This window comes from Cebidichthys violaceus, unplaced genomic scaffold (genome assembly GCF_023349555.1).
Source record: "Cebidichthys violaceus isolate CVI_PGR_0920_01 unplaced genomic scaffold, fCebVio1.0.p SCAF_6, whole genome shotgun sequence".
Taxonomy (NCBI): domain Eukaryota; kingdom Metazoa; phylum Chordata; class Actinopteri; order Perciformes; family Stichaeidae; genus Cebidichthys; species Cebidichthys violaceus.
In genome coordinates this window covers 4,782,013-4,798,722 of record NW_027176816.1, presented here as the reverse complement: position 1 = coordinate 4,798,722, position 16,710 = coordinate 4,782,013, and the positions used below count along the sequence as shown (strand labels likewise).

At 40.8% G+C, this 16,710-nt stretch overlaps 1 protein-coding gene across 2 annotated transcripts in view; it reads left to right on the top strand.

The window, feature by feature from the left end:
- Positions 1-16,249, top strand: part of camkvl (CaM kinase-like vesicle-associated, like) — a 38,070-nt gene extending 21,821 nt beyond the window's left edge. The window contains exons 3-12 of one of the 2 annotated variants that reach the window (XM_068733587.1): positions 6,259-6,365; positions 7,661-7,792; positions 8,121-8,195; positions 9,001-9,139; positions 10,487-10,607; positions 11,237-11,312; positions 11,486-11,622; positions 11,862-11,940; positions 12,035-12,122; positions 13,608-16,249. In XM_068733587.1, coding sequence (XP_068589688.1) covers positions 6,271-6,365; positions 7,661-7,792; positions 8,121-8,195; positions 9,001-9,139; positions 10,487-10,607; positions 11,237-11,312; positions 11,486-11,622; positions 11,862-11,940; positions 12,035-12,122; positions 13,608-15,104 — 2,439 coding nt within the window. In that variant the 5' untranslated portion in view covers positions 6,259-6,270 and the 3' untranslated portion in view covers positions 15,105-16,249. Of the gene's footprint in view, positions 1-6,258; positions 6,366-7,660; positions 7,793-8,120; positions 8,196-9,000; positions 9,140-10,486; positions 10,608-11,236; positions 11,313-11,485; positions 11,623-11,861; positions 11,941-12,034; positions 12,123-13,607 lie in introns of those variants that run through there. The other variant, XM_068733589.1, reaches the window with a different exon arrangement.
- Positions 16,250-16,710: the final 461 nt, after the last annotated feature.

Here is a 16,710-nt window from a genome sequence, read left to right as displayed (position 1 = left end):
TATGCATGCTTAAGGTGTAGGGACCTCACCACAGGTGCTTAGCCTCCCAACAATGGCACTCTACTTCAGCTAAAGAAAAAGGGAACAAATACCAAAAAGAATCAAGACAAATAAACAAACCCAGTTGGTTTAACAATGTAAATTAAACAAAGAGTCAAAGCAAAATCGAGGCAAAACAGCAGCAGGTGAACCGCCTCATATATGGGGTATTAACATATGCAGTCACTCATCAAAGGCAGGACAGCAATGGAGTTGAGACAGAGGACAGGGACTAAGAAACAATAAACTATGCCAACAGGTGCGTTTTATAAGCTGGACCTGATTAGGGACTCGGTTGTGGGAGGAGCCAGCCTGAGGGCAGCATTCACTACTTGGGGAGCATTCCCCACCACACTAATAAGGCCTGGGACCAATCTCGTGCTGCTGTGTGCTCGGCTCAATATCGAACACACTCAGATTAAACTCAGGCAATGAGCTCAGTAGGAATGAATGGACTGATCTCTGTTTAACAACATTATCTTTTTACCAGGACGACCGAAAGATAGTGATAACAATAAGTGCTTTCAGCTGCGTCTTGAATATTCATTGAGTTGTTCTTTCCTAATTACACCCGGTGCAATTCTTACATAAGGCTGTAAATCTAATGAAATGCCCTCTGAGGAATTCTAAAGCCTGAACACTACAGATGCTCGGGAAAAAGTCAATTTTGGCCATGTTTTTGTTTTGTGTTAAGTCAAGTAAATCATGGGTGGTCTTGATTGATCAATACGGAAGAGGCTGCAACTGCCATGTCTTGTTATACACTGATGAAGACACACACAAATGATTAATGAAAAAGTACAGAGCACATTTGTGGTAATAACTATTGGAAATTGTATTAAAACCTGATTGTAATGGTGGGCTTGATTACCCATATGAGGGCTTTTTGGACACAGAAAGTGTCCTTCCATTATACTGTAAGTGTGTGTACATGTGTGAGTGTCATCTAAAACTTATTAATTTAATATAACTGCTCACACATCCACACACATACCGGGGCTAGTGTAACAGGGTTAGTGGTTGTAAAGTGCAGGAATGGCAAACGTGCACACACTTCCTCCGTGTTATTACCATTAGTGTAACAGTTAGAACCCCTGATGTTCTTCTCCTCGATCTTGGTGAGGAATTGCCAAGATTAAAACTTTTAGACTGGAGCTCTACTAAAAAGGGGATGGGTGAGGGCAAAAAGATGAGATGAAAGCCAAATAGAGGGAGCCAAAGATGCATTAAAAATAGAGAAAGGGAGAAAGCAGGGACAGACAAAGAGGCCAGGACATGATCCCGCTGTCTGGTTGAAAGCAAAAATACGATATCCTTGTAGAATCACACACCTGTGCCCATGCTGCCATGAAAGACAGAGTGACATGTCAAACACTAATGAGGGACATATAAGCTTTTCTGTCCAGTAAGGACAGGTAGTGACGTGCACCGAGCTGTACAATGTGCGTGCTTACGTGTGGATGTACACGCATGTGGAGGTTGCACAGTTGTTTGTAAGTGTGTAGTTTGTGCTCACATGGAGTCTGACATCCGAGGCCTGTCATACCACATACCCTCTGCTGCTCTGACTCTTCTCTCGAGGCAAACATTGACATGCTTGTTATGTATATCTTTGAACACACACTCACACACATCTAGTTGTTAATCTTATCACCTATCAAAGTCAAAGTCGATTCAGCATCACTTGATCGCTTTGAGCAGATATCAGGATTTGAATCGGGGTGATGCTGATAAAGACAATGTTGTTGATTTACAAGTGTCGCTGTGCTGCATCTGTACGACAGGGACACACCGACACACCTAACCACTTCTGACTGACAACAGAAGAAACACTCTGCAAAAGTAGTCTGTGAAATATTTGCATAACATACATTTACATTTATTCTCGGCTTTCTGTAATGGAGGCGCGTCAAAAGCCAAACTAGTCATGGCAGCTTGTCACACAGAACATAACCTTGCTATAGACGGCTTTTCTTTATCCTTTTCTTTTTTCCCTGTATTTGGACTGAGCACAGGCTTAATAGGATAGAATGGCTGAAGAGATGAGTGTCAATAAAAAACAGATTTTCTTAGAATAACCTTGACGCCGAGAACCTCTGAAACACTTCCCCTCTGAGCTGATAAAAAGAGACTCTATTCCATTTGATTCATTTTTTAGCCTAAACACAACACTTGTGGAGAAGCACACAGACACACTCACACACAGACTGGCACAAGCTCTTTGATTTAAGGTGCTGAAGATAAAGTGTGATGTCTCTGTGTGCCTTCACACCTGAGTCTGTGCTTACCTGTATGTGTTAATGGGTGTGCATTCAAATGTACAACAAATCATGCAATTGTCTACAATTCTTTTTTTGTTTTGTTACATAATAGCATTCCTACACCATTCTTCAAAGGTGTTTTTTTTATCAAACTATAAGATTCTAATTCATTAAATATTCATCATTTCTGTTTTGATTCATCATACCAGAGAGGCCAGTCGTCTGGACCACTTTTGACACTAAATAGCAATATGAGAAGCCTTTAAGAAGTTTAAGCAACAAAACCACTTAAGTTTAGGAAAAGAGCGTGGTTGGCGATAACTTCACTAACAAGCGAGTCATGTGACTAGCGATTCACATATAGCCACATAACAAATAATGACAAAATGTCAACAGTTACTTTTATTTTGGAAGGGGACACAAACAGCGGCCTCCTGGATGAAAGTCCTGTGTCTGTTAAGAAAATAATATAATCACAGTCACAGTACCTGATCGACTAGTGACAGAATCACTACAAACAATGAGGATGAATGAAACAACTTAACAAACATTACACTGGATGTTCCATCATCTTTGCATGACATGAAAGTACGGATATTTTTGGATTGCAGCTTTAAACAGATGAAAAATATGGAGGGATGAAATGTATGACTGCAGAAATTATGGAATAGTATTTGAAAATATTAATAATTACTGCCACTGAAATGTCAAAGTAACCAGAACACAGCGCCAAGTTTTAGTGATTCAAAGTAGCACCGTGTGCTGAGAGATCAGTGGGGGTGTCGCTGAGTCTGGCTGAAACGTTGCATTGTACTTCAATGCTTTCATTTTATCTCTGATATTTTGCTACCTCCACCTACCTAGCAGATATTCAGAATGCGTGCTATGAATTTGTTTTGCAGAGAGGTTGCCCTGTCAGCATGCCTTCAAATGATATCTGACTTCTGGGACAGCCCTTAAAAATGAGTCACACAACACATTATCACACATAGCCTGTTGGCACATACCTACATGCACCCACATGCACACACACACACACACACACACACACACACACAGACACAGGCATATAGTTGTGAAGCTGTGAGGTTGAGAGGTTCTCTCAATCTGCCTCTGCACACCTGTTTTCCACCTGGTTCTCAGGTACACTATTTTTTCTCTATTTCTTTTTTCTTTCTGTTCCCATCATTTCTCACCTCTTTCCTCATCATTTTTTCCTCTCTCCCTTTATCATCATCCTTTCTTCTCATATCCTGCCTTATCCCCTTCTACTCTCTGTTAACTTCAAGATTTGTACTTACTCAGTATTCTGCAGGTATGGTTGTTTTAAGACATCTGAGTTTTAAGAACGAGAAACAATCACCAGTGATAAATTCATATCTTCACATCTAAAATACATACAGTTTGCAGAAATTCTTTATGAAGACAGCCAGCCTTCAAGCCTCCGGGGAATTAATATTAAAAAAGGGAAGAGCATCACTTTAAATGTTTATGATTTGGCCAGACTTTTAGTTAAAACATTCAAAAATATTAACTAACATTATCAACAGAATGTGAAGAGCTTACAGTGTTGACATTATATCAAAGATGTCTATGTGTTATGTTACAGAGATATCTTCTGAAATGAACTTTTACTGTAAATTTAGATTGTATGGACCCTCTGGCAGATTTTACACGTTGCAACTTTAGGTTTCAGGTGAAGTTAAACCTATCCTGACTGGAGGAAAAGTTTGCAAAATAGTTGATCCCTGTGTACAGACTTAGAGATACACTCATTTTGTAATAGTGCACAGTGAGACCGATTTTTAGAGACGGCAAAAGACTAAAAACTGTGTATAACCATAGTGTTCAAATAAAGTAAGTTTTGGCAAGTTTATCTGCTGATATTTATTGCTTGGCAGTTGTTATAATATTTCAATGGTGACTCTATGTTCCCACAGGGATGGTGCGCTCCATTCACATCAAGCCAGCATCACCTTCGCTGTCCTGGACCTTGTCATTGGAATGTTGTTGTGCTTACATAATCTTCTGGCGCAACTAGGCCTTTTCAATCCACTGCTAAATTCCCCTCGGTCTCACTGGGGCATTACGCTCATGCACACAAGGGCGCGCATATGGACACACATGTACACACACGCACACACATACACACAGCCTTCTGCTCAAACTCATATCTGCACGTGACATATCAGCATCAACCTTTGCACTTTGCTCAGACACATACCCTCATGCATGCACTCAAATACACACAAATAGTGTATCACAGTGCTCTGGATTAGGGGTACAGATTAGAGATTAGGGCCAGCACTGGGATTATGCAGTACTCTCCAGCCCCGCCTCTACCATAGATCAGAAGCACCTCTGCCCCTATCATCTACGATGGTGATGCTACACACACACACACACACACACAGAGAGAGCGAGAGAGAGAGAGAGAGAGAGAGATTCAAAGAGAGTGAGGATTTTACATCACTGATTCTAATTCCTTAATCTTAAATTAGCACCTGCAAAATGACATTACCTCTGAGGATTTCTTTTGTCTCTCTGTTCTTAATCATCGCTTCATATTTTCTATATTCTCAAATCCTTTCTCTCTCTCTCTCTCTCTCTCTCTCTCTCTCTCTCTCTCTCTCTCTCTCTCTCTCTCTCCATTGCACACATGGCATAATCCTGAAGTCCTCTTCTTTATAGCTGCCTCTAGCATCACTCACACTAACCACAGCTACTATTCCCTCTTATCACATATTGCCTGACTTGGTCAATTCCATGGATTTGCCTTGATATAGATAGATATCAGATAGACTTGAGGAAGACATCCCCACTGAGGGAAAGTCAAGAGAACCAATAGAAATGAATTATCAAACAGGAATGGGGTTTGTCAGGTGTTTAGAAGGACATTGAGGATAGATGGCTGAAGCTTCCAGGGAATCTGTGTCCTACAGTAGATGAAGTGTTAAAGGATGTGGGTGAGGATTGCCTGAGGACTGTGGTGAGATGGTATATCGATTGCTGATTCACTATCTAGATCCTTGATTTTCTACCTGGGCGTTTGGGCCCTCCTGTGGGGTCACAAGCTATTTAAGGGTGGACATGATACAAATAAAGTGTATATACAGTATATATACTGTATACATATATATATATATATATATATATATATATATATATATATATATATATATATATATATATATATATATATATATATATATATATATATATATATATATATATGAGAGAGAGAGAGAGAGAGAGATTTTCTTTCCTCCAGACAGATTTTTTTAGTGCATTTATAGGATGAATTAAAATTAATTCACATTCACAGCAAGGTTAGCACATTTAAAAGGTCATGAATTCTGATCTACATCAAAAAACAAATCCAAACACACACAGACACATACACACACACACACACACTCACACACAGACTACAAACAAAAAAATAATTTTCCTGTCATTGAAACCCAGCGTCAGTGTTACTCAGGCCTCCAGTGATTGCTGATGAAGCCAGCTGCTTTAGGGACACAGGGACACTGCCCTTTATAAATAAAGTTTAACTTGAACTTGACAGACGTTGCACAGAATCTGTAGACTTTAGCAGAGTAGAGAGAAGCTCAGTGGGTAGCTTAGTATCTGTTGACAGGGCTGGCACGCAACCAGGCTGCCAGAAGCGTTAGTATCCAGATTTGTTCAGAAATGGACTTGGCTGTATCTGTGGTTCTCCAATATACTGTATATTTTCAAGGCTAATAGTATCTCCCTTGGTGTCTCTGACTTCAACCACTGGAGGCTTTCATAATGTTTCATCAGTACCTCTTTTCCTCTTTAACATGCTTGTCCATGCTGCTCTGTATTCCCTTTATCTGTCTATTACCTTAAGGTGTCATCAAAATAATTCATGCTTTACTTTCCCCCTTTGTAGTGCAGTGATTGAAATGTATTTGTCTTTATTTCTTAGGTGAATGCCGTCATGCCATTTGGGTGCCTTGCCCTGCGAGATGGGCGGAATTACAATAGCATGTCTGATGTCACAGACAAATATGAGATTGGACAGGTCCTCCGAGCGTAAGTACCATAACGCTTAAAGCATTGATCTCTGTTGCCTTTTTTCGCCCTCCTCTCCCATGTAGAATTCATGGACACGTTCCAGTATTCCCAAATTGTCTTCATTCCTTTCAAGAATTGTTTCAAATTGGATCATTTTCCCTGCAGATTTGGTTTGGTATATCAAACGCTTTCACTGAAGAAATGACAGAAGGTAATAGCATGAGGCTAGTGTGTAACAGACTTAAGAGACCCATTTTTCAAATTTTAGCCTACCAATTGTCTGTATATTTTTGATCATGACAGTTCATGAAACACGCTGTTGGAAGTCTATAATGTATTCAGTTTAAATATTCTGTGTCATGCCTAAAATAGTCTTTTGGACATATTCTCAAAGAGTTTTTAGAATCACTGCTGCTTGAATGGCCGAATACTGAAAGTTGTCTTCTCATGAACACCTCTCTTCGACACATTGAAGGCACACACACACACACACACACACGCACACACACACACACACACACACACATTCACTCATACCAATCAGCGTAAGAGGCCATATGGCATCCGTATCCAGATCAGCATCTGGCCTCAGAGATTTCTGTTCATCTTTTATATAACACACACACACACACACACACACACACACACACACACACACACACACACACACACAAACAAACACACACAAACATTAACTCAGTGTTAAGTGCACACATTTGCTGTACATATGCTCTTAATTTGATGAAAACAAGGAAGATGAAGGTGATAAGGCTGTGGTTAAGATTAGAATGGCAGCTCTATCAACATGAATGTGTTAGAATGACTTAAGGTAAGAAAGAAAGTGTGCATTTTTACATATTTGAAAGATTATGACTATTCATTAATCTTCAACATAATAAAGAAAGAGAGACATTGAATTTCTCTGATGGTATCTATTGGGCATGTAAGATTTAATATGAAATATCTAGTTTAATTTTGAATCACACAGCTTCTCAAAATCCATTTGGCAGAAGCACATGCCCCAAAGGCTCAAAACCAAACGATGCCTGGCTCATGGCAGCGACGGACCCATTTCAGATTTGTTATTCATAACTATTTAACCTACTCAATGACTACTCACCCAATTAAAGTCTTTCACTGTATTTCATTAAAATATCCAGTGTACTTTGTCTCCGTATGCTGTGTCTCTCTTGGGCCTTATTTTTTTAGATGTGATCAAAAACATCTACACTTATTTTGTGCTGTAACATTATATTTACCTTCTCTGCCTTTCTCTGTCTGTCTGTCTTTCTATTTTTTTTCTTCTTGCGTAGGAAGGAGTTCTGCGAGCTGTGCCTGGCTAAGGACAGACAGACAGACAAGGTGTTTGTCTGCAAGAAATTCCTCAAGAAAGACGGCAGGAAAGTCCGCAAGGCTGCCAAGAACGAAATCATGATCCTGAAATTGTACGCAGTCGGTCTGTGGACAGATGGATGTATGATTTAGGGAAGGAGAGAGGTGGAGAGAGGGAGAATGAGAGGATGATTTGTTATTTGAACATTTATGATATGAACATTTACAATCACACAATCCATGCAATAACCTTTAATAATGTAAGCTCAGATGTTTGAACCTTCTGCTTTGCACTGTTTTTGATAAAAGAGATTTACGCCCACAGTCTTTTTTGTATATAAGGCTATTAAAAGGCCAGAGAATGGTTATCACCCTTCAGTTGCATGTGTGACTCTTCACTGTTGTAAGGTTACAGTCTGTGACTCTCTTTTGCTGCTCCAGGGTCAACCATCCAAACATCCTGCAGCTGATAGACACATTCGAGACCCGGAAAGAATACTTAATCATCCAGGAACTGTAAGGGTTTCCTTTACTGTTTATCTTTCTTGTACAATATGTACTTAAGTGTGCATGTCTTAATTGTGTATGTGCCCTCATGTGCCTTAACACACACAAATCCATCAGCTAGAGGGTAGGGGTTGAGTCTACCCTCTTATTACTGTGTGCTCTGTTTCTCCCCTCAGCAACAGAGGAAGTTGTTAGATTTTATGAGGTATTTGCTCTTAGTAACGCTCAACATTACTCAGTGATCCTGAAGCACTGCTTTGCCTAGATAGGGTCTCTACAGAGACCTCGGGAACAATACGTCAGAGTGGGCCCAATCCGCGTCACTTGTGACGAGTGCATTTTTCACATTTGCAACCTTATTGTAAAGCAATAACATTGATTGGAGCTGAGTGGCAAAATTATTTCCCTTCTGTTACTGAGATAAGTGATGCAGTCTTCTTTGTGTGGATCAGTTTGTTTATGAGTTGGTGTCTGTTCGCTCACACGTTTGCCCAGCCAATAGTCCTCCTGCTGAGGGCAATACGTGATGATCACACTCATCTTATACACTCTCTAGAGTTAACCAAGTCTTTTAGAGTAATGACCAACACACTGATTTTTAATTGCTCAGCAGTGCAAGCTTTAGGCTAGTAGAAGCAGATTGTCTTACTAATGGAAAAAAAACAAGAGCACAAGGCTTTTGATAACTGTGTTACGGAAAGATTAAAGTCAAATTATTTAGTTGCAACATGTGGTTAACAGTCCCACCAGCTTTTGATTTGTATATATATTGCAATGTGTGTGCCAATGTTTTCGTGTGTTTGACTGCATGCAGTGCCACCGGAGGAGATGTATTTGACTGGATTCTAGACCAAGGGAATTACACAGAGAGAGACGCTTCCAATGTCATCAGGCAGGTCCTCGAGGCTGTGGCATACTTACACTCCCTCAACATAGTTCACAGGAACCTAAAGGTACACGCTCACTCCCTTTCTCCCTTTTCCCATATTGTGGCATGTGCAGGTGTATTGAGTTTCATTCCAACAAACATGTAAAAAGACTGGTCACTTGCCTCTAAAAATACAGGAAGAAATTTACTAAATGATACAACTTTTCATCACATCCCCGAAAGTTATTTCAGTGTATAGTCAGATGAATCTCTTTGGAGACACATAAAAGCATTGCACTGCCATCACAGTTAATGACTCAACATTTGATAACCTTTTTAGCAAGGGAGTAAACATGGTTTTCATTGCTTAATGCAATCTCACGTGATACAGGCACACAGAGACAGATTCATATCTTTAGCCCCCATTATTAACCCATTAGGATGGGATTACTTCATGTCTTGGGCTTCAGACTCCCCCTACTGGTAGAAGCTGGATTTTCTTTCCGTCTATATTGTATATACATTATATAGTCTGGACTCAAATATCCTGTGAACTCATGAAATTAAATGGAAATTACATTTTCAGATCAGAAATAGAAAGCCAAGAGTCTTCCCTTAATCAAGAAGATATGTTTCTTGTTATTCTTTTGCCTTATCTGCCTTATCAAGATCCATTTGTTCTTGCTAGCAGTTTGTACTCGGTGTCATCATAATTTAAACAAGCTTGACATGTAAAACCAAATATATATATATATATATATATATATATATATATATATATATATATATATATATATATATATATATATATATATATATATATATACTGTTGGAGCCATGTCTACTCAGTGATTACATTGAATAGGTTCAAACTGTGATTTGTCAGTCTATATTATATTCAGCTGATATTCTGTGATCCAATTCCAATATGGTTTAAGAAAAGCTTTGCTTAAGCAACACACCTGTTAGAATTCCAGGTTGTTATAGGCTGCATTATTGTGCACTTGACACTGAAACATGAACTTGTTCCTATCTGCACAAATTGTGATGCTCAGCTTCCAGTCTCTATTACCAATGACATGGTGATTTTTCTATTCTTATTCAACTGTTGGTCAGAGGGATCTTTGTCTCTTTTTGCGATTTATCTTGTGAGTCTGGTTGAACCTTTGTACAGGGTTTAAATGTACAAAACATTCAATCCCTTTATACAAAAAAGTAATTATAGAAAAGGTAATTGTTGACTCATCACCCCTTGAGCTTAAGAAGCGTGTGCCATTGTTGATTTTCTACAGGTGGAATGATATTATTATTTGCTGTCTGCTGATTATCAATTCCCATATATTTGCAGCACTGAACCTATTCAGTAGTGTGTAGGGTTTCAGTCTGCGTGTATTTCGATGAGAATACTTAATTCTGTCCCTCATTTATTTAGCTGGAAAACCTGATGTACTACACAGAAAACAACCACAACAAAGTAGTTCTGCGAGATTTCTACCTGTCCCGGTTTGAGAACGGACCCATCACAGAGCCTTGTGGAACACCAGAATACCTGGGTATGATACTCTCTACTATTTGCAGCTCTGTTTGTATGTACAGTATAACTTTACTTCTTTAGGTTTCTCCATCTCTCATCCACTCACACGTCCTTCTATTAGCTTTGCCTCCTGCCTGCAGGGCTGTTTGTGAATAAAGCCCTGCAGGCATACTTTACCTATTTGATGTCTTTACTTCCATGTGCTTTTGAAGATCAAAATCTGTCGGAGATAAACAGTTATAGTGAAAAACAGTCACGAAACCCAGTGAAACAGAATTGAAGGCATCTAACTCTCGCCCTCCTCCAACTCCTCCTCTCTTTTCATGTCTTCTGATCTCACTCCCCTCACTCTCTCTCTGAGGTTAATACGAAGGCAACTTGGAGTACAGAACTTTGCTTTGGCCTGGTTCTCTCCAGTGAAAGGTCAGGATAGTTATTCATAGTTATTGAGCTGAGTAATTAGACAAATAAAGAAAGAAAGGGAACAGATGCCCTGACACCAAAGTATGGTTTACATTTTGTACTACCTTGTCATTTGCAAGTGCCTTCATAATTTTAAGTGTTGATTGTAAATATAAATGTTATTTCCTAGCCATTCAAATCTCTCTTTTTCTTTGTATGTCTGCTCTTTTCATTGCTGTCTTTCAGCTCCTGAAGTGGTGGCTCGTCACCGTTATGGTCGTCCTGTGGACTGCTGGGCTGTGGGTGTCATTATGTTCATACTGTGAGTCTCCATCAGTAAAGTTGCCAAAGCAAGCCAGCCAATACAAACTGAGCTGCAATTTCAACTGAATAATTGCTTTGTTGTTTATGAAGGACATATCCAGTAGTTATTTGCATGGTTTCAATATAACTTCTTTTGCTCTGTCTTTTTATGTATGTTCCTCATTTTTGCAGGTTGTCAGGTAACCCTCCTTTTTATGATGAAACAGAGGAGGAGAACACAGATCTACATAATCGCATCATCTTCTGTCGCATTGTTGCCGGTGAATTTGAGTTTGATTCTCCATACTGGGATGACATTTCACCTGCAGGTACATACCTCTACCACACGATGGCAATACATACAAAGTTACATTTTCAGTGACACGAGGCGTTGGCATTGGCAGTGAGAAAATTAGATATTTAATGGCACATAGTTCAAAATGACTATCTTATATCTCACTCTTTACAACCAAACCAAATTATTCTTCATGTTTTATAAAAATTTACATATTTTTCATCTTATCATGCCACTTAAATTTACCTTTTGTCTTCATTGTTTCTCTCTCAGCTAAGGAGCTTGTCTGTCGACTCATGGAAGTGGACCAGATGCTGAGAATCACAGCGCAGGATGCACTTTGGCATGAATGGTAAATGTGTGCACATAATCACAAGACCAAAAATATTTTGGCTCACATCCACTGGGTTTGTACTCACTTGTATGCTGTCTGTCACTTGTGCCAGGATTGCAGGGAATGGTGCATCAGAGAAGAACCTAAAGGATGGTGTGTGTGCCCAGTTTGAGAAGAACTTTGCAAAGGCCAAATGGCGGGTATGAATTCACTCTCACTCTCTTTCAGTAGCAGTAACTAGAGTTGGTGACACTATAGCCTAGTAAGCAGCATAGAATGGCACTATATGTAATGATGATTGCACATGAGGTGCTTTTACTGTAGCTCAGCATACAAGAATGGAGAGGTATGTTTTAAATTTGAGAAATGATTTGGTGGTGGTCAAAGGGATGTCCTAGGGGAATGAATGCTGAAGACCAAGAAGTAGGAAGTCGAGATGGCACTGCTGACCTGACAGCATAAGTAATAGTTATAACCCTCTTCTCTCTTTCCCCATATGGTTCGCAGGAGTTGAAGGTATTGTAGTTCATTAAGAGGGAGAGTGGAAGGACAGAGCATGGGTAGAAACTTACCTTCAGTCTGGCATGAATCAATAACAAAACATCTTTCTAATGGCTGATCAACCTCTTGAATTAAGGTTTCTATTGGAAAAATTGTCTAAAGTAATCGACCAATCGCCAAACACTTCAGTTAAACCTCAGTCAGCCTTAAGATGTGTTGAACATGTTTGGACCGGTGAAACTCTCCTCAGAGGCTCTGTTCCTGCCCACTGTCACTCCTGTCCTGTCCCAGAAGATATCCATCCACTCTGCCCCACTTTTCTTCATTGGATTAAGGCCCAGATGTTCAAAGTGGCCTGCTCTGCTCCTTTCTTACTCCTCATCTGCACTAGTCTATGAAACCAGATTGGTAAAAACAACATTATGACCAGCAACAGGGAAAAGGGTTTGCTCATTGCTTGTGTAGTTTTTGTATTTGTGTAGATAAGGAGAGGGAGAAATGGAAAGGATATAACGGATATAGGCCACTGTGGACTGTTGAACAGCAGTGATTTGAACTATAAGGCCCTCTGTCATTCCTCTTCCGTGAATCCTGGCTCATTGCCCCATACTGTACCTCAGTGTTACATTTAAGTCATACTTGAAGCTGTACAGAAGCTTCTCAGTTAAGCCATGTTGTATTCAGTGACATGTCTGTGTCCAAATGGCTTTTCACTTCCAGAGAATCAATTCCCTGGTTTAGAAACAACTTCTAAGCTCACACATTTTCCCTAACTCCTTAAGTGTTTGTAGATCGAAAGGAGTCAGATGTGTTCATTTACCTTTTCTAGACAACAAGCAGTCAAGGAGTGGCTTGGAGAGAGTGAGTCTTGAGATTGATTTAAACCAGGGTACAAAGTGTCATAGCATCCTGGAAGTAAACAACTGGCACCAATCTTACTGCACTGTCACTTCACACTAATCACATCTCAGCGCTTAGTATGATGATGCTAAATCATGGTGCCGTGGTTGTCTTCAAAGCTTATTCTGCTTTGCCATAACCAACTATAGTATCAAAGTTTTTTCTTTTTTTAGGGAAACAAGTCAATATGGGTGTTTATGAAAAAAAGTGACATGATGTAAATCTAATTATCTTTACATCGCTATCCTTCTCTCCTTTTTCCTTTTCCTCTGTCTGTTTTGCAGAAAGCGATCCGTGTCACCACCTTCATGCAACGATTAAAGAATTCAGAAGCACAGAATGACAGTTCAGTCGAGGCTCAGGCCAGTGAGGAGGTAGGAGATGGTGAAGGCGGTGTGTCCCAGGGGACAAGTGATGAGGGAGACAAAGGGACAAGTGATGGAGGGGTTACTTCAAGTAGTGTGTCTTTAGAAGTTACTGTTGAAAATACACCGGTGGGTATGGACCAGGATGAGGGGAGGAGTAAGGTCAGAGAAAAACAGGATGAGGTAAAGATGAGTATAGGCCCATCAGTAGGAACTTCCCCATCAGATGTTCTTGAGCCTTCCTGTCAACAAAGCCAAACAAATGCCACCCCCAAACTTGCACAGGAGGAGCCTGATCAGGCCAGTGCAAAGAAAACAGCAGGTGATGGAACCAGGAAAATGGCTGCCAATTTGGGTCAAAATAAAGTTGTTCCAGAATCCAAACCGACCCCCGTGATGACACCTGACCCTTCCAAGCTGTCCGACGGTTCTTCAGGCATTATACATGACAAAAAACACACATCCGCCTCCCCTGATCCCAGCAGCAAACGTAAGATGGCTGCAACGCTCCATGGCCTTCCACCCACAGTCCCTGCAGCTGGAACCGGCACAACAGAGAAGAGGCCAGCCACACAGAGGGAGCAGAAGGATGAGCCTGACGGAAACTGGTGTCAGACACAAGTACCTGAGGCAGTGGCAGAGCAGTCAGTGGCAGTCACTTCAGCAATGGGGCTTGGAACTGGGGTGGATGTAGGACCAGGAGTTAGGTTAAGGGGTGATGCTAGCCCAGTGGGTAGGAGGGACAGGGATACCAGGACAACAGACAGATACAGCGCTGAGTTTAGCATAGCGAGGCCAGGTCCTGCGGCAGGACAGGGTTGTTATACCGTAGGCAGCTCTGCTAGTTTGGGCCGTCATGCCACACCATACAATCCAGAAATTGCTACTGTAGGGATGGGGATGGCAGGGAGCTATGGGAGTCCATACAGTTCCTTATATACGAGTGCAGGAGGAATAGGGATGTATGGGACGGGGCTACCACATGGAGGAGGCGGGAGCAGCACTACAAGCGACTGGCAAATGGACAGTGTGATCGAGCAGATAGAAAAGCAAATGGCCGCAGTGCTGGAGAAGATTGAGGGAGATATGCCATCGCTGCTTGAGCAAATCAGTGACTGCCCCGCTGAACCCCTACGTGCCAGGAGCACACACGCCTCGCCTGCCACCTCCCGCGCACGCTCCTCACAGCACTCCACGACTGCAACCTCAGCCACTCCTCCACCTCTTCCAACTTCTCCCAGGCCTGCGCTGCCATCTATCCCTCGCCTTACTATCCCTCCACCCTCCTATCCCCCACCCTCCCCACCAACACAATCCTCACCCCAGGCTGCAGGAGAGCAGGAAGATACAGATGGACAGAGGGATGCTGCTCGTGCCAGCCAGTCCCCCAGAGCTGGGATGGGTAGGGGGCTATGAAGCAGGTGTCCATGAAGCAATGCACAACACCTGGAACATTGGCTATGAAGTTTAATTTTGAGGTTATAAAAATTCTCTCCCAGAGGTATCATCCACTTACTCCCCAGAAGAAAAGTAATCATGCAATGTTGTTTGGTTTGGCTGTGTGTTCATATTGAGAACACTGGTAGCGAGAAAACTCCCTAAGGCATTCAAATACTCTCATGACTGGAGTGTAGGGGGAGTATCATAGGGTACTGTATCTCTCTGTAGGACAGCTGCAAAGAGAAAGACAGTTAGCGTCTCAAATCCAGATTGTGCGCATGAATGCTTACCACACAACCTCCTCATGCTGGAATCCAAGCACTCATCGCAGGTAGCAAATTATGGAACTACACAAGCAGGAATAGCTTGGTAAAATGATCAACTAATTGTGAGAGTTACAGCAAGGAAGTAATTTGCATTATTCCCTACAAAATGTAAATACTAAATACATACAAAGAACGGGATTCCTAACTCTTGCTCTACTCCCGTGTTGTAAACTTCCTCATATCCAAACTGACATTTACTTTTTTCAAATCGGCTCATCCCATTTCGTTATTTTATTGTTCCTTTTTTTATGTAGCTATTCATTCTATAGTGAGGCTGCTACATTGTAAGCTTGCAGTCACAGAGTTGTACAGACATTAGTGAAACTGAACTCATTAAGCCCTCCCATTGGCTGCTGGAGATAGGGATTTGTTTAACTGTATACTGTATTTAAACTTGAACTGTCGCTCAAAGTCTTGTGAGTTGCTCGACACCTGTTGAAGAGTTGAGGAAGATTTTAAGATGCAAGATATTGTGTAAAGGCTTTGCAATAACACAAACACACACGTCACACACATGAACATTTCAAAGTTCTCCAAAAGTTTTGCCCAGAAAGTTTGTTTTCATTTTTATCCAGTTTTGTCGACACATTCAATTGGTAGGCCAACTGTCAATTGGACTGGTACTGTCTATCTTTGCTCCTTTTTAATCATGTAAAAAAAATATTTCTGATGTTCATTCTGCTTTTGGATCTATGTAATACCAAGTTATGTGCTTTTCTCCTGAACAAGTCTAGACTTCCACTATTCTGTCCCTATGTAAACTGTGCTCTGTTTGCAAGTCTTTCAATAAAAGTAAAAAAAAAAAAAAGATGGATCTTGTCTTTTTTCATTGGTTAAAAGCTGTTGGACCTGAGATGTTAACACGTTAAAACGGGTTTCTCATAATAATGTATAATATAAGGGTAAATACAACTACGTTTTGCATGTGCTAGCGCTGAAAGAACCGTTACCTAATGATTTCACACAGAGGCATTACATTATCACGCCACGACTACAAGTCCCGTCTGGCTCTGCGTGAACTTCGGATTAGTCTATACTCGCAGAAGCACGGGGGTGAAAAAATATTCGTTTCGCAGTTAACATGCGATCAAACTAGTTAGTAGTGTATAATTCAATACACTTTACCTTCTGTGTATGTGGTTAAACATTCAAGAAGAAGACTAAGAAATACTTCCGATAAATCAATTAGAATCACTTTTCGGTGAACCCTCTGGACGGGGACGGTGGTTGTGACTGTAACGTGCACATGTTGCTGC